The sequence below is a fragment of the Helicoverpa zea genome, chromosome 17 (genome assembly GCF_022581195.2).
Source record: "Helicoverpa zea isolate HzStark_Cry1AcR chromosome 17, ilHelZeax1.1, whole genome shotgun sequence".
Classification (NCBI taxonomy): domain Eukaryota; kingdom Metazoa; phylum Arthropoda; class Insecta; order Lepidoptera; family Noctuidae; genus Helicoverpa; species Helicoverpa zea.
Genome location: NC_061468.1, coordinates 1,667,921 through 1,691,678, shown reverse-complemented (window position 1 = coordinate 1,691,678; position 23,758 = coordinate 1,667,921). Strand labels below are relative to the sequence as shown.

Sequence of the window (23,758 nt, the reverse complement as noted above, 5' to 3'; positions counted from 1 at the left end):
TTTGATGTTAGGTTTAGATATGCATATTTGTATGTAGATTTGTTGATACTAAATGGATCTGCGTCAAAATGTTTTGTTTATGTGTCAGTCAAGAATGACTCAGGATTTTTTTGATAGGTGCATCTTAAAGGTTTTGACATACAAATAGTACATCTTCAAATGAGGCCAATGTTTGCCCCTATTGTAGACGAATATAATAATACATTAGGAAACATATTTAGAACAGAATTAGAGTTTTAAACTTCTTCATCGGTTTCGCAAAAAAGAAAATTTCAGTTTTAGCGATGTTTATAGAGTCTTGGAAACTTATAAACATTGCCGACCATTGTTATATTAAAATTGAACCAAAAGCTCCTATTAAAATTAGTCAGTTCTTTTAGACCACTAGGCTAACGAGACTGTCGAGATAATGATATAATTGATCACTGGTACTAGTACTTTATTTTATGATTTTATGCATGAACCACAAAGGTAATTTAGATTTGCAGAAAAAGATTTATTCAGGTGTTTGTTTAACGATGATTTTGACGTTGATGTCTTATTTATTGTTGTATCGTTATTATTTTTTGTCTTAAGTGATTACAGCATAAACAAAGAATGAATATAATATTACTTGTGAGATGACGTTAGACACCAAACTATTGAAGAAGAGGAAGTGCTAAATTGGACTAACTGAAATTATACTATAAGGACAAGAGGACGATGATGATGATGATAATACTCCTGGTAGTAGGCAAAACAAAGCTTCAAGCTTAAAAAAATCGCACCAGTTTAATAAACTTTACACATCTTCGGGTAATTATGGTAATACATCGCCATAATATGATACAAGACGGCTATCCACATAACATACAGACCTTACTTTTACCTCATTACTCCATTAGAATTTGGATTGAATATATTTGATTTATAGCGTCTGACTTTTGACCTCCCAAACCTAATAGAAAACCAGATCATTATCTAGTTCAATAGCATGATTACACCTTTTAATATCAGAGCTATCTCAATCAGTTGGCTAAGGCCATCTACAATTAGACTGAACCATCCTCGAACAAGAATCTTGATTATGAAATATTATGTGCTTGTAAATAAGAAGTAGATCGACTTACACACAACTATATATAGTGAACTGACATTGAAGAGTTATCAGTTGCAACCACAGCTTCTGGGTAGCAAGTTCATCTTACAAACAGCAAAAATGAAATTGGTGAGCTAGTAACAATATTTGGAGCAAAAAAAATGTACTTTAAATAAAACAAACTGAAAATAATGGAAAAGGATGTTATAGGAAGCAAAAAATATTCCAAATTGCTACTTAACATTGTACTTATAAAATTTCGTGAAAATTATAAGATTATTTTTGAGAAATACAAAACATCAGTAAAATTAAAAAATATAATGACTTGATCAACTATCAAAATTGCATAAGGAAATTAAGACTAACTGTATTGTGTTTTCCAGTTCATCGTATTAGTCGCCGTCACATTGGCTCAGGCCGCCAAACTGGACAGGACCTACCTCCCACCCAACGCACAAGCTGCCGCAGGATCTGCCTTCCTCCAGACTCCTCGTCAGTCCAATGGATTCCGCGACCAATCCGGTGCTTACTCCAACCCCAACGCGTATGCTCAGACTGGTGCTTACTCAGGCTTGGAAGCTCGTCCCGAGCGCGCTCGGGCTGCCTTCGAGAGGAACGCTGCTATCCTCCGTCAGGACAACTCCAATGATGGAGAGACTTACGCGTACGCTTATGAAACTGAGAACGGCATTTCCGCCGAGGAGAACGGAGTGGCGACCAATGGAGTCCAGGCTCAGGGCGGTTACTCCTACACTGGCGACGACGGCCAGGTCTACTCTGTGAGGTGAGAAAATTACACCTAAATTTGACCTGAAACCTAAGTACCAATAACCAATTATATCTAATTGTGCTATAACTCAATAATTTCTTTATCAGGTACACCGCTGACGAGAACGGTTTCCAGCCCCAGGGCGACCATCTCCCCACTCCTCCTCCCATCCCTGAAGAAATCTTGAAGTCTCTGGAACTGAATGCCCGTGCTGCTGCTGCCGGCAAATCTGACGATGGTGAGCAAAACATTTGACCACTGAAGATGTTAAATATTTATGAAAATTTGGTCCAACAACATTGATATCCATATCCTTTCTATTTTTCTAGGATCATACCGTGACGCCTCATACGCCAGCAACAACCAACAACAGTACTACAGCCAAAACGCTCAAGCCCCCATCGCTGGAGTCCAGAAGGCATACCTTCCTCCCTCCGCTCAGCGCAACAACCAACAACCCGCTTTCAACAACAACGCCTTCGCCCGCAACAATGCTGGAAGCGGTAGCCCTATCAACGGAGTCCAGAAGGCGTACCTCCCGCCTTTCGCTCAACGTAACAACCAAGGAATCAGGGCCCAACAACCTGCCTTCAACAGGAACGCTTTTGCCCGCAACGACGCTACTGGAAGCGGCAGCTCAGTCGCCGGCGTGCAGAAAGCGTACCTCCCTCCCTTCGCTCAGCGCAACAACCAGAGGAGCGGAGCGAGGCAATCCTCCTTCAACGCGAGAGACGGATACCGTTACTAGAGACTGTTGAAATATGATTGTTAAATGATCTGAAAATAAATTATACATATTTTTTACGATATTTTATATGGTTTAATTTTTCATTCAACTAAGCAGTTACAGATATACCCGTCAGCTACATTGATCAAGAAATTGATAACTAAAAGTACAAGAAAAATAAATTTTCTTACGCCTTGCGACGTTAAGATGCAATCATAAAGTTCAGCCTTAGTAAGAAGGACAATTTTGAAAAATCGAATAACAGGTTCAGCATTTTTTACTACTTAGGTAATTCTTCTTCTAATGTTTACATTATACAACTTACAACTTAAGTATCCTTTATTCAATTATAATAATAATGATAACTGTCCTGTAAAACATGATCCAAGCACATTGTAACTGACGTCATTTTAAAACACTTGAACGTTACAAATCACATCAGGTTAAAACAAATTATTAAAAAATACTGATAAATGTGCTAACAAGAACAAAATAAAACGAAACATTATAAAATCCCTATCAAGCATTAAATTCTTAGTTAAAATCTCGAAGTTATCGTGATAAAGTAAATAGTCTTTCCCATCCCACGCTTATCGTGGGATTAGTAAAACAAATTGCTGTTAGATTTTTCATCATTGAGTCATTTGGAGTTTCTAGCACTATTTTTTTGTAATTTAACAATTCGTGCTCGTGAAAATGAATACTTTGAAAACTCAAATTATTGCTGAATAATAATGATGTAATTTTTGATAGAATTTACATTATTTTTCAAAATTGTTCATCATCCAAAACATAAATTACAGATCAGAGAGACAAATTCATGTTTTAAAAATTCCCTTAATATGTGGCCAAATAACTGTCCAATCAACACTTAATTTTTCCAATAAAATAGAGAAGTCAAATTTTGATTAGTATAAACTTTTCATCAATGCTACGGGTTTACATAAATCTCCTGTTATCATCTCATTATGAGATTCGTTATAGTGTATCTTTTAAAGGTAAAGAATACCAAAGAAAGAACTTAAATTGCGCAAACTTCATGAACTACAAATACATCAAATCAGATCATTGCACAAGGTTATCCGATACAAACAGATCTAGACAGCAGCCTACTCATCCATTTGTGCAATGCCGTCTTAAAATTCAATTTAATCTTAATACACGTAACTTCAATTGCTACACATCACGACACGTTATCTTTAAGTAATTTGTAGTATTATATAGTAAGAGTACGCGCACACTGCAAATTTTAGTCGCCCGATTGGTTTGGGCTCATAGATCAGAATGAAGATGAATGGAAGTACACACGTAACTACAACCAGGTATTTATTTGGTACTAAACCGACTTTCTAAAAACTTTAATTAAGTTCATGAAATATATTCAAAAATATTGCTACCAACGCAACGGGCCGATGGTTGGAAGAAAATATTTTTTAAATAAAATCGTGAATTCAATCAAAGTTTTTAGTCAGTCTCATACAGTCTACATACCTGATCTTTGTTATGTGCGTTCTACCATTCATATCTATACGGATTTATGAGCCCAAACAAACTATCGGCCGACTAACAGTTGTCAGTGTGGGTAGTCTAATGATGAAGATCCTTGTGAAACAGTTCGTTCAAGATAGTTGAACTGGAACATTAATTTCAAGGGCATTGATAACTTCACGTAGTTCTGTGCTTTGCTTTTTGTTTTAACGAAGTAAAGTACTAGACTAGTTGCCATTTATGCAGTATTGTAAAATCATTTATTTGTAGTTGGACATACGATTCTTTATTTTTAATTTATGTTTTGAAGTTTAAGCCACTTTTATTGTATTATAATCTATACATGTTACATAAAAGTCGTGGTGGCCTAGTGGGTACAGAACCAACCTCTCGAGTATGAGGGTGTGGGTTCGATTCCAGGTTAACCAATGCAACTTCTTAAGTTTTATACATACTTTCTAAGTATATCTTGGACACCAATGGCTGAAAAAAGGTGAAGGAAAACATCTTGAGGAATCCTGGACTATAAAGTCTGAAATCACCAACCCGCATTGAACAAGCATGGTGATTAATGCTCAATCTTTCTCCGTGTGAGAGGAGGCCTGTGCCCGGCAGTGGGACAATAAAAAGGCTGTGACATGCTGTATGAGCCACATAAATATTATTTATGTATGGGTTTTGTTTTTTTTTGGGTGCAATGAAAATTAAACTATGAAAAACTATGCATACCAGAATACGACTTACTGACCGTGATAGAATTGTAAACAGAAAACGTTTAATGTTCAAAAATATAATTTATTTTACAGTAACAAACATCAGTCTCGGTCTCAATAACACTAGCCGTCTCTCGCAATGAAAGAATGTCTTCGAGCTACAGGTGGAAGATACGCCTTCTGGACTCCATAAATGGAGCTAGCACTATCGGAAGCTTCATAGCGGGGAACAGCGTTGTTGAAGGAGAATTGCCTCGCTCCGCTCCTCTGGTGGTTGTGCTGAGCGAAGGGAGGAAGGTACGCTTTCTGCACGAGGAGAGCATTGTTGGTGACGATGGCATCAGCATTGTAGTACTGTTGTTGGTATTCATTGGCGTATTTGCCTTCTCTGTAAGAACCTGGGAAAAGATAAAGGAGTAAATAAGTACATTAATCATCACCTAAATACGAAGGGCAATAAGGAACGCTTTCAATGTCTAACGGTATGTGAATATAATAGTAGAAAGCTTACCATCATCGTAGATACCGGCGGCCTCATCGCGAGCGTTCTGTTCCAGAGCCTTCAGGATCTCTTCAGGGATGGGAGGGGGAGTGGGGAGGTGGTCACCCTTGGGCTGGAAGCCGTTCTCGTCAGCTGTGTACCTGATAAAGAATTTTTTTGAGTTATAGGACAATTATCACATTTAGGTGTCAATTCAAAGTTAAGTTTCTTTTTCTTACCTCACAGAGTAGATCTGGCCGTCGACACCAACGTAAGAGTAACTGCCCTGAGCCTGGACTCCATTGGTCGCCACTCCGTTCTCCTCGGCGGAGATGCCGTTCTCAGTTTCATAAGCGTACGCGTAAGTCTCTTCAGCATTTTGGATCTCCTGATTGAGGATAGCAGCGTTCCTCTCGAAGGCAGCCTGACCGCGGTCAGGACGACTTTCCAAGCTTGAGAAAGCATCAGTTTGGGCGTAAACATCGGTTTCGGCAAAAACATTGGATAAAGCACCACTTTCGTCTAGGAATCTGGTGGACTCTCGAGGAGTGCCGAGGAAGTCAGATCCAGCGGCAGCTCGTGCGTTGGGAGTGAGGTAGGACCTGACCAATTTGGCAGCCTGAGCCAGAGCCACTGAAGCTAAAATGACGAACTGAAAAATAATTTGATATTTTACAACACTTTATATTCGATACACAGTAGCACTCACTAGATCACTCCTACTACGTCAGCTTACCAATTTCATTTTTAATATTTTTAATTTATTTTTGTATTGGCCCTTCTGACCAGAAGGTCTGTATGCAACTGATAACCTCTGCGCGTTATCACAATATATATAGTCAGGTGCAGATCAATTAGTAACATCGCAAGTAGCGGCCTATGTTTCTTAGTGACAATACGATTCTCGGGGATTCTGCGGTTGCCCTTTACAAAAATATAGTGCGCTCATCGATAAGAAAGTTTAACTAGGTATGTATGTATATGTAATACAATACCTGGAAGTAATTTTGCACAGTAATTAAGATGACCTAAGATAGAACAACGTTCTTGAAACCTACCGGACAGGTTTACGTTACAAGGGAGTTTGTTGCACCACTTCTTCTTTGTAAAAATACATAAGATTATAGTGAAATTTTGACATAAAATCACCACAAATGAAAAGGCACCAGGGAATCAGTAATTTTTTTGTTATTTTTTTGACATTGCAAAGTGTTGTTTTGAACAAATACCTTTGAACTTAATTTCAATATATTTATCCAAACCCGTGTCCTTTTCATAAGATCGTGGTGTACCTAAGGGTCGTTTAAGTAAAAATAATTGCTGGTTTGTCTGGAACATTTCATAGTTCTCTAGTAATGATTATTATTATAATGACGCAATTATAAAGATCATGTATTTCCTTGGTTCACACAAATATTATTAAATCTTACGACTGCATTCAACTTTTCACAAGCAATCCTGTGATGTTTTCCCATAACTTGTGAAATAATTTCAAAATAGATTTTCTTTATGAATGAAAAAACAAATGTATCAATAACTGGATCGCAGTTACCGGAAAAATTGGTTCACCTTGACCAATTGATTGTAAGATGTAACAAATAATTACATATATGAACATCATCTTAAACGGTCATCAGGTATGGGTATCCTTCAAAGGTAAATTAGAGTATACCATCAAAAAGTCATGATTTTAAAATAATACGACCGTGAATCCTTGTTTATAGTTTTATTTGACGTGGTCAGAAATTAATAAAGTTATTAAGTTTCTTAGTGTATTGATTTTTAAGGGTAATCTTTTCTCAACCCATTAACTCGTAGACTATTGTTTATTCTTCGTATTTTTGATTTGTATAAGCGATTTTGAACCAAGGTTAAGCTGCAAGACATTGTATTATTAAAATCACCGGTGGTGGACATAAAAAATAATAATCAGAGTTTTAATCTACTGAAATTCAAATAATTCGGCTTTCAAAGGGGTTCATTAGTGATAAGAAAATATAACACATTTAAGTGGTAATAATAAATATAATTTATTTCAACAAAGTCATTTCGCAGTCTCTAGTAACGGTATCCCTCTCTCGCGTTGAAGAAGGATTGCCTCGCTCCGCTCCTCTGGTTGTTGCGCTGAGCGAAGGGAGGGAGGTACGCTTTCTGCACGCCGGCGACGGAGCTGCCGCTTCCAGTAGCGTCGTTGCCGAGGAGAGCGTTGTTGGTGACGACGGCATCAGCATTGTTGTAGTTGTTAGACGGAGCGTTGTTGTAGTTGATAGCTTGAGCGTTATCGTTATAGTATTGTTGTTGGTTGGTGCCCTCGTATTTGCCTTCGCTGTAAGAACCTGCGACCAAAAATAGGGAGGATGTATTAACATAATCTTTATGTAAAAGCTTTTTCAAAAAAAAAATGGAATGTTTTTGTGATCCTCACCGTCATCGTAGATGCCGGCAGCCTCATCGCGAGCGTTCTGTTCCAGAGCCTTCAGGATCTCTTCAGGGATGGGAGGGGGAGTGGGGAGGTGGTCACCTTGGGGCTGGAATCCGTTCTCGTCAGCTGTGTACCTTAACAAAAAATATTGAGTTATTGTTAGGTTTTCATAGGCCAACATTATAGCAAACCTAACTCATAGTTCGGCCATTCAGAGAATGCGTTCCTGACACGTCGCGATTGAACTGACGACGTAATAACATTCATTGATTATTGATATAATAATGTTGTTTTAATGCTCCTCAATTGTTAAAACGGTAAACAACCAGCAAAAATATTTTTATCGTAACTGCAACGCCATTGCAAAGTTACGTCGTCAGTTCAATCGCGACGTGTCAGGAACGCATTCTCTGAATGGCCGAACTATAGATCGTAAAGATTCTCACCTCACAGAGTAGACCTGGCCGTCGTCACCAGTGTAGGAGTAACCGCCCTGAGCCTGGACTCCATTGGTCGCTACTCCATTCTCCTCAGCGGAGATGCCATTCTCAGTTTCATAAGCGTACGCGTAAGTCTCTCCATCATTGGAGTTGTCCTGACGCAGGATAGCAGCGTTCCTCTCGAAGGCAGCCTGAGCGCGCTCGGGACGAGCTTCCAAGCCTGAGTAAGCACCAGTCTGGGCATACGTGTTGGGGTTGGAGTAAGCACCGGATTGGTCGCGGAATCCGTTGGACGGACGAGGAGTCTCGAGGAAGGCAGATCCTGCGGCAGCTTGTGCGTTGGGTGGGAGGTAGGTTCTATCCAGTTTGGCAGCCTGGGCCAGGGCGACTGAAGCTAAGATGATAAACTGAAAAATAATTTAATATTTAACAACACTTTACATTCGATACACAGTAGCACTCACTGGATCACTTACACTTCGTCAGCTTACCAATTTCATTTTTTATATTTTTAATTTATTATTGTATTGAACCTGCTGCCCAGAAGCCGTGGATGCGACTGATAACCTCTGCGCGTTATCACAGTATATATAGTCAGGTGCAGATCAATTAGTAATATCGCAAGTAGCGGCAATGTTTCTTAATGACGATGCGATGCTCGGGGATGAACTTGTTCTATTGCGGTTGACCTTTACTGAAGCTTACCGATAAGAAAGTTTAACTAGGTATATGTAATAACTTCCATGTATTGTACATAACATGGAAGTTATTACTATTATACAATATATACATGGTAGTTATTAGCATAGCAACTAAGATGACTTAAGATAAGATTTTTTTTTCGAACCTATCAGACAGAGATCAGGGGAGTTTGTTGCACTACTGCTTTTTAGTGGAAATACATAAGATTGAAGAATGGACGACGTTTTGCATCACGTGATTTAATTTTTTTACATTGAAATAAAGCTCTTACAGAAAATAAAAGCTTAAGTCTAAATCCATTTTCATTTCATAGATCGTATTGTGTGGATCGTTTTAGGGCCAATTTCTTTTTGTATGAAACATTTCATTCCATTTTCAGCTTATTTTTTATGACATTTCTTCTTGAGCTGTGCCTTCCTTTTCTAATGACGCTACTGTTGAGTTGATAGATAGATCATGAATTTCCCAAAGCCCCACAAACTTGAACTTTTCACAGGCAACTTTCTAGACCTATATTGACAACAAAAGATAAGCTATCCTTCCATGCAGTTCCATAACTTATAAAATAATTAACAAATGACTCTTCGGACTGCGATAGGCTGATGATGATCACTCTTCGTAACTTCGTGATATTATACACCAGAAGTAGCTGGGTCAATAACTGGATCGCAGTTCCCGGAACCATTAGTTCACCTTGACCAATTGATTGTAAGATGTAATAAATAATTACATATATGAACATCATCTTAAACGGTCATCAGGTATGGATATCCTTGAAAGGTAAATTAGAGCATACCATCAAAATGTCATGATCGAAAAATAATACAACCGTGAATCCTTACTCATGGAGTTGGTCTATTTGTATGTCTGTTACACTTTCACGCTATAACGCTTGAACCAATTGACGATGATGAAATGCACGAACACGGTACTTTTATTCCGGGGATAGGACATAATTCCTTTATGACATTTGTTATTGTTTGTCTCAATGGGTGCTTTTACCATAAGGTTTCGGGTTGCTCAAGAAACTGGGTAGAGAAAGTGAGATAAGCAGTGACTCCATTAAAATCTCTTGAACTTACCCAGCTGCAGCCGGTTAAACTGAACGTGGACCCAAACATAGTTGAGAAAAGGCTACGATTAAGTAAATAATAAAAATTAATGTTTTGGTGGGTAAGGGAAATAGGTATGTTTGGACAATTTGAATAATAATTTACGCCCAGAGTAAATCAAGATGCATTTAATGGAAAAACTCAAAATAACAACAAACACTAACACAATAACAGTAATCTAGAGTCAGACGAAAATACTATATTATATGGATACTAGTCCTTAAAATGCAGATAATTATGGTTAGTCCAACACCATGCACATAACAGCACCACGGCATAATTATCAGGCTACCAAGCGTACGTGGTGACTGGAGTAGTAATGTGAAAAAGCAAACACTTTTTTATACGTTTTGCGATTTTTTAAGGTGGTAGGGTTGCTAGAATCACCTAGTAATTGACAGATTCGTATTGATGTTAAATTGAATAGGCTCATATTTGCTACATGACCTGATCAAAATCGCAGGAAGAAACTGTTAATGTATGTAGTTAGTAACCAAAGTAATGAAGCTAGGCATTTACGTAATATTTCGTTTTTATGTTTACTAGTTTTGGACTCAATTACCGGTCGACTAATTCTATGGATATTCTTCATATTCAGGAATCTATGTTCTGCACCCGAGTTGCGCTAGGAGACATCATGAAATTTAAATCACAACTGGTAGGCAACAAAAACTCAATTTAATCTAATGATTGTCTTGAAAGGGATTCGTAATGAAAATATACAAACAAATCATTTAACAATAAATACAATTTATTTTAACAAGTCATTTCACAGTCTCTAGTATCGGTATCCGTCTCTTGCGTTGAAGGAGGATTGCCTCGCTCCGCTCCTCTGGTTGTTGCGCTGAGCGAAGGGAGGGAGGTACGCTTTCTGCACGCCGGCGACGGAGCTGCCACTTCCAGTAGCGTCGTTGCCGAGAGCAGCGTTGTTGTAGTACTGTTGTTGGCTATCGCCAGCGTATTTGCCTTCGCTGTACGATCCTGGAACACAGACAATATTTATTGAGATGTTCATTTAATTATCTCATACTATAAACTCTAAGGCGCATCAAACAATCACAATGTCATGAAATAGAAGCCGAAGGCTTACCATCATCGAAGATACCAGCAGCCTCATCACGAGCGTTCTGTTCGAGAGCCTTCAGGATCTCTTCAGGGATGGGGGGAGGTGTGGGGAGATGGTCACCTTGGGGCTGGAATCCGTTCTCGTCAGCTGTGTATCTGTTAAAAACAATAATTTTAACATTGTTTCTCTGGTTGAATTTGGCAATCATATTGCTATCTGAATCAATCCAGATTCTCTGGATCTGGATTCTCACCTCACAGAGTAGACCTGGCCATCATCACCAGTGTAGGAGTAGCCGCCCTGAGCCTGGACTCCATTGGTCGCCACTCCGTTCTCCTCGGCGGAGATGCCGTTCTCAGTTTCATAAGCGTACGTGTAAGTCTCTCCATCATTGGAGTTGTCCTGACGGAGGATAGCAGCGTTCCTCTCGAAGGCAGCCTGAGCGCGCTCGGGACGAGCTTCGAAGCCTGAGTAAGCACCAGTCTGGGCATACGTGTTGGGGTTGGAGTAAGCACCGGATTGGTCGCGGAATCCGTTGGACTGACGAGGAGTCTCGAGGAAGGCAGATCCTGCGGCAGCTTGTGCGTTGGGTGGGAGGTAGGTCCTATCCAGTTTGGCGGCCTGAGCCAGAGCTACCGAAGCTAAGATGATAAACTGAAAAATAATGTAATATTTAACAACACTTAACATTCGATACACAGTAGCACTCACTAGATCACTTTCACTAAGCCAGCTTACCAATTTCATTTTTAGTATTTTTATTTATTGTTGTGCCTGCTGCCCAGAAGCCGTGGATGCAACTGATAACCTCTGCGCGTTATCACAGTATATATAGTCAGGTGCAGATCAATTAGTAACATCGCAAGTAGCGGCAATGTTTCTTAATGACGATGCGATGCTCGGGGATGAACTTGTTCTATTGCGGTTGACCTTTACTGAAGCTCACCGATAAGAAAGTTTAAATAGTTATATGTTATACAACACATGGAAGTTATTTAGCATAGTAATTAAGATGACCTAAGATTATATAGAAATGTTTTTCAAACCGATAGAGATCAGGGGAATTTTGTTGCACCACTGCTTTTTAGTGAAAATACATAAGATTCTGTGAATGGACGGCGCGAATGAAATTCTTTTACAAGAAATTAAAGCTTTTCAATTTAGTCTAAATCCATGTTTATTTCATAAGATCGTATTGTAAGGATCGTCTTAGGAGCAATTTCTTTTTGAATGGAACATTTCATTTCAGTAAACAATTTTTATGACACTTCTTCTTGAGCTGTGCCTTCCTTTTTCAATGACGCAACTGTTGAGTTGATAGATAGATCATGAATTGCCCCGAGCCCCACAAACTTGAACTTCTCATAAGCAACTTTTTAGACCTTTATTGACAACAAAAGATAAGCCATCCTTCCATGCAGTTCCATAACTTATAAAATAAGTAAGAAATGACTCTTTATAACGCAACTGTAACTTCGTGATATTCGCCAGAAGTAGATGGGTCAATAACTAGATCGCAGTTACCGGAACCATTAGTTCACCTTGAGCAATTGATTGTAAGATGTAACAAATAATTACATGTATGAACATCATCTTAAACGGTCATCAGGTATGGGTATCCTTGAAAGGTAAATTAGAGCATACCATCAAAATGTCATGATCTAAAAATTATACGACCGTGAATCCTTACTCATAGATTTGGTTTTTGTTTGTTTGCTACGCTTTCACGCTATAACGCTTGAACCGATTGACGATAATGAAATGCACGAAAACGGTCCTTTTTATAGGGGTACAGGATATACTTCTTTCATGACATATAAATCTAAATGCACCAAGGCATTTCGGGTTGCCTAAGAAACCGGGTTGAGGAAGTGAGATAGGCAGTGGCTCCATGAAAATCACTTGAACATGGACACAAACATAGTTGGGAAAAGGCTACGATTAAGTAAACAATCAATAAATTTAATGAGGTGGAGTGTATAGAATGATTTAAACAATTTGAACACCACTTTACGTTCAGAGTAAATCAAGATTCAGAATCATAATGAGAAACCTCCAAATAACAGTAGTCAGGAGTCAGACGACTAATTGTCGAATAATTGTTGGTAACAAAATTACATCAAAGGATGAATCCTTGTCCAAATTAATACATTATTCATCACAAGTACATTAATTATTATAATTTACAACAAAATTGCTCCTTGTATTCCAAATATGCTTTTAGCGAATGCGTATAGATTTCAAGTTATTTCAATCAGAAGATGCCCCACAAATAACAACGACACGGCGTAATGATCAGGCTACCAGGTGCACGTGGTGGATGAAGTAGTAATATGAAGGGCAAACACTTTAGTGCAAGTTTTGTGATTTTCAAAGTCACAAGGTGATTTTTTTGAGTGGCCTAGTGATTACTTCGCATTAATGTCAATTGGATATGCTCGTATTTATTGTTTGGCGTGGTCGAAATTGCAGGCAGAAGCTAGTTACCTAAGTAATGAAGTTACTCGGCGTTTTCGTAGTTTCTTATTTCATTTTTATGAATACTAGTTTTGAACTCAGTAACTTATCGACTATTTGCGTGGCAATCTTCATATTCAGGGATCTTTTAATCTTTGTTCGGCACCCGAGTTACGCTAGGCGACATCATGTTTGAACCACAACTGGTGGGCAAAAGAAATTATCTCAATTTAATCTAATGTCATTGTCTTGAAAGGGATTCGTAATGACAACATACAAACAAATACATTTAGAAATAAATATAATTTATTTTAACAAGTTATTTCACAGTCTCTAGTAACGGTATCCGTCTCTCGCGTTGAAGGAGGATTGCCTCGCTCCGCTCCTCTGGTTGTTGCGCTGAGCGAAGGGAGGGAGGTACGCTTTCTGGACGCCGGCGACGGAGCTGCCGCTTCCAGTAGCGTCGTTGCCGAGAGCAGCGTTGTTGTAGTACTGTTGTTGGTTATCAGTGGCGTATTTACCTTCGCTGTAAGATCCTGGAACACAAAGACAATATTTATTGAGATGTTCATTTAGGTAACTATAACAAAACTCCAAGGCTCTACAAATAATGTTAGAAACCGATGGCTTACCATCATCGAAGATGCCAGCAGCCTCATCGCGAGCGTTCTGTTCCAGAGCCTTTAGGATCTCTTCAGGGATAGGGGGAGGAGTGGGGAGATGGTCGCCCTGGGGTTGGAAACCGTTCTCGTCAGCGGTGTACCTAAACGAAACAATATTGAGTTATTGAAAGGTTTTCATAGGCCAACTTGATAGCAAAGCTAGGTTGTTACATCGTATAAATTCTCACCTCACAGAGTAGACCTGGCCGTCGTCACCAGTGTAGGTGTAACCGCCCTGAGCCTGGACTCCATTGGTCGCCACTCCGTTCTCCTCGGCGGAGATGCCGTTCTCAGTTTCATAAGCGTACGCGTAAGTCTCTCCATCATTGGAGTTGTCCTGACGGAGGATAGCAGCGTTCCTCTCGAAGGCAGCCTGAGCGCGCTCGGGACGAGCTTCGAAGCCTGAGTTAGCACCAGTCTGGGCATACGCGTTGGGGTTGGAGTAAGCACCGGATTGGTCGCGGAATCCGTTGGACTGACGAGGAGTCTCGAGGAAGGCAGATCCTGCGGCAGCTTGTGCGTTGGGTGGGAGGTAGGTCCTGTCCAGTTTGGCAGCCTGGGCCAGAGCCACTGAAGCTAAGATGATGAACTGGAAAACAATTTGATATTTTACAACACTTTACATTCGATACACAGTAGCACTCACTAGATCACTCTCACTACGTCAGCTTACCAATTTCATTTCAAATATGTTTAATTTATTGTTGTATTGAACGTGCTGCTCAGAAGCTGTGGATGCAACTGATAACCTCTGCGCGTTATCACAGTATATATAGTCAGGTGCAGATCAATTAGTAACATCGCAAGTAGCGGCAACGTTTCTTAATGACGATGCGATGCTCGGGGATGAACTTGTTCTATTGCGGTTGACCTTTACTGAAGCTCACCGATAAGAAAGTTTCGTTACATATTAGTAACGTGTACAGGTATATTGTTAGGGTCAAATTTTAATATACGTTGTATGATTTATCAAATATTTGTATCTATGGACAATTCGCAATCTATAAATGGACAAGGCTTTTTTTTATATCATCTGGAACGATAATTTTATGCTTCTTAACTATGACGTATTTTGATTGGTATGTAATTATTACCTTGTCCGATTTTAACTGTAACATCGTACGTCATGTACGCAAAAAGTAGATGGGTCAATAACTGGAACGCAGTTACCGGAAACATTCGTTCACCTTGACCAAGTGACTGTTAAATGTAACGTCATATATAGGTCATCCGTTACGGATAGTATTGCTTTAGTTAATTAGTTAAGTTAAACGGAAATTATGTCATCAAAGTATATGAAAATATTTCTGTGACAATAATCACAGAAATATCCCAATAAGGATGATGAGTTTCTGGAGTTATACCTCAAGCCTAGGAAATGACAAATTCAAAAGTTATTAAGATTGATAGTTGATGGTATGATGAAACTTTCGAAACAATGTCAAGCAAACAGCCCACGGAGACTATGAAAAAAAAGTTGCTATAGATAGAATCTCACCTGGCCTTTTCCAAACAGTGTTAGGGTCAGCTTTTATTCTCCAAAAAAATAGTTTAATATTTTTTTTTGTTTATAAATATTTATCAGTCGACACTAGATTATACGATTGTATGTTTCCATAATTAACTAAGTCGCAAAATTGTATAGAACGCTAATTTTCCACATTTTGGTATAGTTTTTGCATATTTCAAGGATGACATGTATCATGGCTGCTGTATCTTGGGAGATTGGCATAAAACTAGAGTTGTAGGATGCTGTGTCTGCCTGTGTGTGTCTTGAGCAAAGAGCTGATATCGAATGAAATCTTTATCAAAACAATATGAAATCAGATTCTCTACAAAGTTAAGACCCATTTCTTTGTTCACCCTTCATGAAATGAGCCATTCAAAATTTATAATAAGAGTATTTGGAAAACGGTTGGAAATTATTCATAGAAAAAAACCATACGTGGATTTTATACTACTTATATATTCAAAAATAGCTTATAACCTTTACATAATAGTTAATCTAGTTAAAGTACTCGACTGTTTTAAAAGCATGTTTGTATTTGTAGTGCATTAAACACACTTTTATTTTGAGGATTTTTATAAATTCTGAATAGGAAAGAGTGGTATTTGGGGGCAAACTGACTTCATTCTGCCCAAATAATCAGGAGATTAGCAGCAGCATCTCCGAAACTAAACTACTGCACTGGCCAACACGCATGCCCAGTGCGGTAACTACAGGCTAATAATCCCAGCTTGGAGTAGGCCTTTGTACAGGAGCGGAAGTTTTGCAGAAATATTTCAGGGTTTGAATGTGGCTTGTAAAATGGCGGGAAAACTACTGAATCGCCGAGGACTAGAGTCCACAGTTATAAAATTCCTAAAGATCTTCTAATTATACTTTCGAAACTTCTATAGAGACTTTCGTTTGCTATTATATTTCATGTATTATGTGTGTCACTATTTAAATCATTTCTTATTCTCTAAAGCCTCTTTGCATTTATACATCTATCAATATTTTGTTTGTGGTTAGGTAAGGTATAAATAATTGATAAATCAAACATCTAAATCAGTTTAGTCATAAATACATTATTTAATTATTTTAATAAGTCGTCTTAACAATCATAATTCTACAGTCTCTAGTAACGGTATCCGTCTCTCGCGTTGAAGGAGGATTGCCTCGCTCCGCTCCTCTGGTTGTTGCGCTGAGCGAAGGGAGGGAGGTACGCTTTCTGCACACCGGCGACGGAGCTGCCGCTTCCAGTAGCGTCGTTGCCGAGAGCAGCGTTGTTGTAATACTGTTGTTGGCTATCAGAAGCGTATTTGCCTTCGCTGTAAGATCCTGGGACACATAAAAGACACAATTTATTCAGATCTCATTTAGGTATCTTTTACCAAAACTCGAAGGCTCTACAAACAATTTTAATGTCATGAAATAGAAGCTGAATGTTTACCATCATCGAAAATGCCAGCGGCCTCATCACGAGCATTCTGTTCGAGAGCCTTCAGGATCTCTTCAGGGATGGGGGGAGGAGTGGGGAGATGGTCACCCTGGGGCTGGAATCCGTTCTCGTCAGCTGTGTATCTGTTAAAAACAATAATTTTAACATTGTTTCTGTGGTTGAATTTGGCAATCATATTGCAATCTGGATTGATGGATTCTCACCTCACGGAGTAGACCTGGCCGTCATCACCAGTGTAGGAGTAGCCGCCCTGAGCCTGGACTCCATTGGTCGCCACTCCGTTCTCCTCGGCGGAGATGCCGTTCTCAGTTTCATAAGCGTACGCGTAAGTCTCTCCATCATTGGAGTTGTCCTGACGGAGGATAGCAGCGTTCCTCTCGAAGGCAGCCTGAGCGCGCTCGGGACGAGCTTCGAAGCCTGAGTTAGCACCAGTCTGGGCATACGCGTTGGGGTTGGAGTAAGCACCGGATTGGTCGCGGAATCCGTTGGACTGACGAGGAGTCTCGAGGAAGGCAGATCCTGCGGCAGCTTGTGCGTTGGGTGGGAGGTAGGTCCTGTCCAGTTTGGCGGCCTGAGCCAGGGCGACCGAAGCTAAGATGATAAACTGAAAAATAATTTAATATTTAACAACACTTTACATTCGATAAACAGTAATACTCACTAGGTCACTTTCACTACTTCAGCTTACCAATTTCATTTTTAATGTTTTTGATTTATTGTTGTATTGAACTTGCTGCCCAGAAGTCGTGGATGCAACTGATAACCTCTGCGCGTTATCACAGTATATATAGTCAGGTGCAGATCAATTAGTAACATCGCAAGTAGCGGCAATGTTTCTTAATGACGATGCGATGCTCGGGGATGAACTTGTTCTATTGCGGTTGGCCTTTACTGAAGCTCACCGATAAGAAAGTTTCGTTACATATTAGCAACGTGTACCGGTATATTGTTAGGGTCAAATTTTAATATATGTTGTATGATTTATCAAATATTTGTATCTATGGTCAATTACCAATCTATAAATGGGCAAGGCTTTTTTTTAGATCATCTGAAACGATCATTTTATGCTTCTTAGCTATGATGTATTTTGATTGGTATAAAATAATATTACCTTGTCCGATTTAAATTGTAACATCGTGATGTGCGCAAAAAGCAGATGGGTCAATAACTGGAACGCAGTTACCGGAAGCATTAGTTCACCTTGACCAATTAACTGTCAGTATGTATTTAATGTATAGTACGTATATGACGTCACATACAATAATGTAGGTAGTTTCTTATGAATCGTATTACCTTAAGTTAATTAATTAAGCTAAACGGAAATGATATCATCAAAGTACATGTCAATATTTCTCTGATGATTGGGATGACACCTGAGTTTCCGCACCCGCAACAGTTGCATCGACTCTAGGAAATGACTAACTCAACAACTACTGAGATTGATAGTTGATGCCTTGATGAAATTTCGAAATTAATGTCAAGCGTATAACTATGTACAATGCAACTGTGAAAAGTCGGTGTAAACAGCATTTCATCTAGTCTTTTCCGAACAATGTTGGGATCAGCTTCTAATCTTCAAAAACAAAGTCAAAGTTTTCAGAATTAGTTTTTTGATATTTATCAGTAGACATCAGTTCCAAATCGAATCATAGATACGAATTCGCATGTTTCCATAATACGCAAATACCTAAAACTTACATAAAACGCATATTCTGGAATGGTTTTATCATATTTTTTTTATTTTTTTCGTAAGTATTTCAGGTAATCTCCCCGAAACTGTTTACCGCCGCAATGGAAGACGCCTTCAAGCTCCTGAAATGGCAAAGACTTGGCATCAACACCAACGGCGAATACATCACTCACCTTCGGTTTGCCGACGATATTGTAGTCATGGCAAAGTCGATGGAGGAACTCAGTATGATGCTCGAGGGCCTCGACCGAGTTTCACAACGGGTGGGCCTGAAAATGAACATGGACAAGACGAAAATTATGTCAAATGTCCATGTTCAGCCCACCCTAGTCTCTGTTGGAAGCTCGGTACTCGAAGTTGTTGACTCATATATCTACCTTGGACAAGTAGTCCAATTAGGTAGGTCCAACTTCGAGAAAGAGGTCAACCGCCGAATCCAATTCGGCTGGGCAGCGTTCGGGAAACTACGCAATGTCTTTTCGTCCGACATACCTCAGTGCCTCAAGACGAAAGTCTTCAACCAATGTGTGTTACCAGTGATGACTTACGGCACCGAAACGTGGTCTCTGACTATCGGCCTCATCTCAAAGCTCAAAGTCACTCAACGAGCTATGGAGAGGGCTATGCTCGGTGTTTCTCTACGTGATCGAATCCGAAACGAGGAGATCCGTAGACGAACCGATGTCACCGATATAGCCCACCGGATCAGCAAGTTGAAGTGGCAATGGGCAGGCCATATTGCTCGCAGCAGATGGCAGATGGGGTCGAAAAGTGCTGGAGTGGAGACCACAGACTAGCAAGCGCAGCGTAGGACGTCCACCAACGAGGTGGACAGACGACCTTATAAAGGTCGCCGGAAGACGCTGGATGCAGGTCGCTTCCAACAGGTATCTGTGGAGATCAAAGGGGGAGGCCTATGTTCAGCAGTGGACGTCCTATGGCTGAGATGATGATGATGATGATGATGATGAAGTATTTCAGGGGTCAAATGTATCATGGCTGTTATACATATCTTGTAGGTATGGTGTTAAACTGTTGTGTGTGTTTTGAGCAAAGAGATGACTGAAATCTTTATCAAAACAATTTGCAGCTACCTATACTTTTTTCAGAAATCTGATTCCCTACATAGTTAAGATTCATATTTTCTCGATTCACCATTTCTGAAAAAGAGCCATTCAACATTGATGATTAGAAAATTTGGAAAACGTTTGTAAATAATTCCTAGAAAATGTGTGTGTCCATTAGGAGTTTTTTGTTCTACGAGATATCTAAGTACTTAGCTTATTCCAAAATAACATCTAACTTTAACATGATACTTAATTTTGTGGAAATATTCGACCGTCGTTGATGTTGTTTGTATATGTCATGCATAAAAAACACTTTTATATTGGTTCTTTTATATTTACCTACGTATATTATGGGGATTTTTATAATTCCTGAATTGGGAAGAGGGGTGTTTGGGGGTAAACCAACATTGTTCTGCCCCAATTACTTGATGGGCAGAAGCATTTCCGAAGCTAAAATATTCCACACAGCACTCGCCAACGCAGGCCCGGTGCGGTAACTATAGGCAAATCCTCCCAGCTTGAAGGAGGCCTTTGACAGGGAGGCAGCGGAACTTTTGCGAGCCACTGCCGAATTGTAAATATTGCTCGGGTTGAATATGTCTTATAAAATGGCCGAAAACTGCGGAAATGTCCAAGACTAGAGTCCAAAGTTCCAGACATCCTGATTGTTCCTTTGACGTTTGTTTGTTATTATAATTCATGTGTTTTATGTTTCATTATTTCCATCTTTTCTGATTCTCTAAAGCCTCTTATACATCGACCTATTTTTTTGTTGGTTAAATAAGGTTTTATTGATAAAGCAAACTAAAAAATCACTTTAGTCATAAATACATTATTTAATTTTAATAAGTCGTTTTAACAATCATAATTCTACAGTCTCTAGTAACGGTATCCGTCTCTCGCGTTGAAGGAGGATTGCCTCGCTCCGCTCCTCTGGTTGTTGCGCTGAGCGAAGGGAGGGAGGTACGCTTTCTGCACGCCGGCGACGGAGCTGCCGCTTCCAGTAGCGTCGTTGCCGAGGAAAGCGTTGTTGGTGACGACGGCATCAGCATTGTTGTAGTTGTTGGACTGAGCATCATTGTAGTTGTTGGACGGAGCGTTGTTGTAGTTGATAGCTTGAGCGTCATTGTTGTAGTACTGTTGTTGGTTGGTGCCCTCGTATTTGCCTTCGCTGTAAGAACCTGCAGACAAAGAAAAATATTTGTTATTGAAATCATTTGGTAAAAGCTAGGGCAGGAACCAACTGAATTGTTAATTAAGATCCTTACCGTCATCGTAGATACCGGCAGCCTCATCACGAGCGTTCTGTTCAAGAGCCTTCAGGATCTCTTCAGGGATGGGAGGGGGAGTGGGGAGGTGGTCACCCTGGGGCTGGAATCCGTTCTCGTCAGCGGTGTACCTGTTAATATCAATAGTTTTTAAACATGCCCAAGTTCAAATTTTGTTTCTAGTAATATATCAGTCTGGATAAATAAATTCTCACCTCACAGAGTAGACCTGGCCGTCGTCACCAGTGTAGGAGTAACCGCCCTGAGCCTGGACTCCATTGGTCGCCACTCCGTTCTCCTCGGCGGAGATGCCGTTCTCAGTTTCATAAGCGTACGCGTAAGTCTCTCCATCATTGGAGTTGTCCTGACGCAGGATAGCAGCGTTCCTCTCGAAGGCAGCCTGAGCGCGCTCGGGACGAGTTTCGAAGCCTGAGTAAGCACCGTTCTGGGAGTAGGCATCATTCTGGGAGTTAGCACCATTCTGGGAGTAAGCATCAGTGTTGGAGAATCCATTGGAGAAGGCACCAGTTTGGTCTTGGAATCCGTTGGACAGACGAGGAGTTTCGAGGAAGGCAGATCCAGCTGAAGATTGGGCGTTGGGTGGGAGGTAGGTCTTGTCCAATTTGGCGGCCTGGGCCAATGCGACGGCGGCTAACACGATGAACTAGAAGAAAAAACAGATAAGTATGATTATTTAAGTATTGTTTGTGGGTTTATAATTTAATCATGATCATTTAAATCCTGGTTATTATTAGATCAAGATATAACTATTTATTGACATCTCCCAAATATTTGTTATTTTTTATCGATACAACTAATATTTGTTCTACTATCCAAACCAACTTTTATCTCACCAATTTCATTGTTATTATTTGTTTTGCTGTTAGTAAGATGAACTTGATACCCAGAAGCTGTGGATGCAACTGATAACCTTACAACGTCAGTACAGTATATATAGTTTGTTGTAGGTCGATCTACTTCTTCTCAAGTCGTGGCCGATGTTTCATCATCACGATATTATGACTTCGAGGATGGACTTGTATAATTGTCGGGGATGGCTTTATGCAAGATACCTCGTTAGGTCATCTTTTGCACTTTGAGTGTATCTGCAGATCTTGATGGATGGGTGATTATTGTAGCTGGTTTAACAATGGTATCTTTTAATAATATTTCTAGGGTCCATTAAAAAGTGTCTATCATTTTTTTTTTCTAGCTGAAACATGTCTGAATTCGAAACATTTTCCTCAAACTTTCTTATGATGTTGTGCAATTAAATGAAAGTTTTCCAGTGTTACCTCTGTAGAGTCAGAAAACCTTATAAATAAATTATTTCACATAGTTTTTAGTCAATACAAGGAAACGATGATGGCATCTTGGTACCTGTACATATTACAAATCATCGTTTTCTTGTAATAGTTTCAGTTAAACTTGAACTCCACAACACATTGACGCATTGGCTACGAACATTAACATCAAAGCTTGGTTCCTTCCCACATAGTGCGCTTGACACACAAATCCTATTTGAATGGTCGTATTACCGTGCATACGGACACTTAGTCTCGATCGCGCATCAATTTTCGACCTTGCCCACTTACAAATTCCATTGCGAGCTTCTTTTGTACGGTGACCATCATTTGGGCGGAGAGCTTTTTTAGAAAAAAAAAAAATAAATCTATTAACACATTTCAGAAACTTATACGTCTGTTTTGGAGTGACTTAATATTATGTATTGACATAATTATACTCCTAATAGAAAGTAAGTGGACGAGAATAAATGAAGAAAGATGAAAAGTAATATAAAAATAATATTTTGTTCAAAATAGATTTTTGGTCTTGTTTGCTTGTGTTACAATTTACTTTCTCAGATTAACAAATCCTATGAAATGAAATGAAATTATTTATTTGCTATGAATGTAGGTACAAAAATATGGTGTTAAGTGAAAGTAGAGTCCAGTACATTCTACCATGAGGCATGCAAAATTTTATAAAATATAATTAAAAAAAAAAATGCAATTATTTGTCTTAAATCAAATTGTGTTAAAATATTGTCCAAAATTCAATGTATAGTTTAAAAGTTCATATAAAAAAGTTCTATATTAAAGCTAAAGCTACAAAATATACAAAAACCTTTATAATGAAGTTCGTCGAACTTATGTAGGTATTTTAATGACACATCAATAAATCCTTTGAATAAAAACCACCATTGTACTGCAATAATGCTACAATGCTCACATGACATATTATTGACATTTTGGACGTGAGAAGGGTTCAAAATAGACCTTGAAATCTCAAGATATTAATTACCTTTTATTGTACGTGACATCAAGATCCTTTTGAGACGGAAAGCTCTGTCATTGTTTAAGCATCAATCAGCAATTAAATTCTTCATTTATAGAAGTCATGATTTAATAATAGGTTTATTAAGAGTTTTATTGTAAGTTATGTATTGTTTAATTATTGTAAACAATCACAATGCCTCGTAAGGGCAAAACGATTTTTTATTCTGAATTTTCAAGGGCATGATTGTACCTACGTAACATTGATACTCACAAAACAAATAAATAATTATTCAACAATAGAAATTAATTATAATTATTTCATTGCAATAATCTGTCAATTTTTACAAATCATACATCAATCATCATTCATCAATTTTATTACCTTGATTTAT

General features: G+C 39.1%; 7 protein-coding genes across 7 annotated transcripts; 1 reads left to right on the top strand and 6 right to left on the bottom strand.

Annotated features, from left to right (window-relative positions):
* The first annotated feature begins 1,143 nt into the window (after positions 1-1,143).
* LOC124638232 (pupal cuticle protein 27-like) lies at positions 1,144-2,656 on the top strand. The gene is made up of 4 exons (XM_047175131.1): positions 1,144-1,207; positions 1,462-1,862; positions 1,955-2,085; positions 2,177-2,656. The coding sequence occupies exons 1-4, from the start codon at positions 1,199-1,201 to the stop codon at positions 2,593-2,595; spliced, it is 960 nt and encodes a 319-aa protein (XP_047031087.1). The 5' UTR covers positions 1,144-1,198; the 3' UTR covers positions 2,596-2,656.
* A 2,230-nt stretch (positions 2,657-4,886) lies between these two features.
* On the bottom strand, positions 4,887-6,001 carry LOC124638301. Its single transcript, XM_047175236.1, has 4 exons — positions 5,993-6,001; positions 5,496-5,908; positions 5,287-5,417; positions 4,887-5,173 (listed from the first exon to the last, which is right to left on the bottom strand). The coding sequence occupies exons 1-4, from the start codon at positions 5,999-6,001 to the stop codon at positions 4,899-4,901; spliced, it is 828 nt and encodes a 275-aa protein (XP_047031192.1). The 3' UTR covers positions 4,887-4,898.
* A 1,313-nt stretch (positions 6,002-7,314) lies between these two features.
* LOC124638286 (cuticle protein 2-like) lies at positions 7,315-8,618 on the bottom strand. Its single transcript, XM_047175218.1, has 4 exons — positions 8,610-8,618; positions 8,125-8,525; positions 7,682-7,812; positions 7,315-7,592 (listed from the first exon to the last, which is right to left on the bottom strand). Exons 1-4 carry the CDS (start codon positions 8,616-8,618, stop codon positions 7,315-7,317), a joined length of 819 nt encoding a protein of 272 aa, XP_047031174.1.
* A 2,083-nt stretch (positions 8,619-10,701) lies between these two features.
* Positions 10,702-11,745, bottom strand: LOC124638188 (pupal cuticle protein 27-like). Its single transcript, XM_047175083.1, has 4 exons — positions 11,737-11,745; positions 11,252-11,652; positions 11,023-11,153; positions 10,702-10,913 (listed from the first exon to the last, which is right to left on the bottom strand). The coding sequence occupies exons 1-4, from the start codon at positions 11,743-11,745 to the stop codon at positions 10,711-10,713; spliced, it is 744 nt and encodes a 247-aa protein (XP_047031039.1). The 3' UTR covers positions 10,702-10,710.
* Positions 11,746-13,739: 1,994 nt separating this feature from the next.
* Positions 13,740-14,824, bottom strand: LOC124638187 (cuticle protein 2-like). Its single transcript, XM_047175082.1, has 4 exons — positions 14,791-14,824; positions 14,306-14,706; positions 14,088-14,218; positions 13,740-13,991 (listed from the first exon to the last, which is right to left on the bottom strand). The coding sequence occupies exons 1-4, from the start codon at positions 14,797-14,799 to the stop codon at positions 13,789-13,791; spliced, it is 744 nt and encodes a 247-aa protein (XP_047031038.1). The 5' UTR covers positions 14,800-14,824; the 3' UTR covers positions 13,740-13,788.
* Positions 14,825-16,717: 1,893 nt separating this feature from the next.
* On the bottom strand, positions 16,718-17,805 carry LOC124638244 (pupal cuticle protein 27-like). The gene is made up of 4 exons (XM_047175144.1): positions 17,751-17,805; positions 17,266-17,666; positions 17,054-17,184; positions 16,718-16,941 (listed from the first exon to the last, which is right to left on the bottom strand). Exons 1-4 carry the CDS (start codon positions 17,757-17,759, stop codon positions 16,739-16,741), a joined length of 744 nt encoding a protein of 247 aa, XP_047031100.1. The 5' UTR covers positions 17,760-17,805; the 3' UTR covers positions 16,718-16,738.
* A 2,869-nt stretch (positions 17,806-20,674) lies between these two features.
* Positions 20,675-22,718, bottom strand: LOC124638471 (pupal cuticle protein 36a-like). The gene is made up of 4 exons (XM_047175442.1): positions 22,683-22,718; positions 21,303-21,751; positions 21,088-21,218; positions 20,675-21,000 (listed from the first exon to the last, which is right to left on the bottom strand). The coding sequence occupies exons 1-4, from the start codon at positions 22,716-22,718 to the stop codon at positions 20,699-20,701; spliced, it is 918 nt and encodes a 305-aa protein (XP_047031398.1). The 3' UTR covers positions 20,675-20,698.
* Between the last annotated feature and the right edge of the window lie 1,040 nt (positions 22,719-23,758).

Coding starts and splice junctions, on each gene's coding strand:
- LOC124638471 (XM_047175442.1), bottom strand. CDS start 22,718: ATGGTCACCGTACAAAAGAAGCTCGCAATGGAATTT. Junction 21,752..22,682: donor AGAAGCTCGCAATGGAATTT/GTAAGTGGGCAA, acceptor TTTTTCTTCTAG/TTCATCGTGTTAGCCGCCGT. Junction 21,219..21,302: donor GGCCAGGTCTACTCTGTGAG/GTGAGAATTTAT, acceptor TGATATTAACAG/GTACACCGCTGACGAGAACG.
- LOC124638188 (XM_047175083.1), bottom strand. Junction 11,154..11,251: donor GGCCAGGTCTACTCTGTGAG/GTGAGAATCCAG, acceptor TGTTTTTAACAG/ATACACAGCTGACGAGAACG. Junction 10,914..11,022: donor TGCTGGTATCTTCGATGATG/GTAAGCCTTCGG, acceptor TCTGTGTTCCAG/GATCGTACAGCGAAGGCAAA.
- LOC124638301 (XM_047175236.1), bottom strand. Junction 5,418..5,495: donor GGCCAGATCTACTCTGTGAG/GTAAGAAAAAGA, acceptor ATTCTTTATCAG/GTACACAGCTGACGAGAACG. Junction 5,174..5,286: donor CGCCGGTATCTACGATGATG/GTAAGCTTTCTA, acceptor ATCTTTTCCCAG/GTTCTTACAGAGAAGGCAAA.
- LOC124638244 (XM_047175144.1), bottom strand. Junction 17,185..17,265: donor GGCCAGGTCTACTCCGTGAG/GTGAGAATCCAT, acceptor TGTTTTTAACAG/ATACACAGCTGACGAGAACG. Junction 16,942..17,053: donor CGCTGGCATTTTCGATGATG/GTAAACATTCAG, acceptor TATGTGTCCCAG/GATCTTACAGCGAAGGCAAA.
- LOC124638187 (XM_047175082.1), bottom strand. Junction 14,219..14,305: donor GGCCAGGTCTACTCTGTGAG/GTGAGAATTTAT, acceptor TGTTTCGTTTAG/GTACACCGCTGACGAGAACG. Junction 13,992..14,087: donor TGCTGGCATCTTCGATGATG/GTAAGCCATCGG, acceptor TTTGTGTTCCAG/GATCTTACAGCGAAGGTAAA.
- LOC124638232 (XM_047175131.1), top strand. Junction 1,863..1,954: donor GGCCAGGTCTACTCTGTGAG/GTGAGAAAATTA, acceptor TTTCTTTATCAG/GTACACCGCTGACGAGAACG. Junction 2,086..2,176: donor TGCCGGCAAATCTGACGATG/GTGAGCAAAACA, acceptor CTATTTTTCTAG/GATCATACCGTGACGCCTCA.
- LOC124638286 (XM_047175218.1), bottom strand. Junction 7,813..8,124: donor GGCCAGGTCTACTCTGTGAG/GTGAGAATCTTT, acceptor TTTTTTGTTAAG/GTACACAGCTGACGAGAACG. Junction 7,593..7,681: donor TGCCGGCATCTACGATGACG/GTGAGGATCACA, acceptor TTTTGGTCGCAG/GTTCTTACAGCGAAGGCAAA.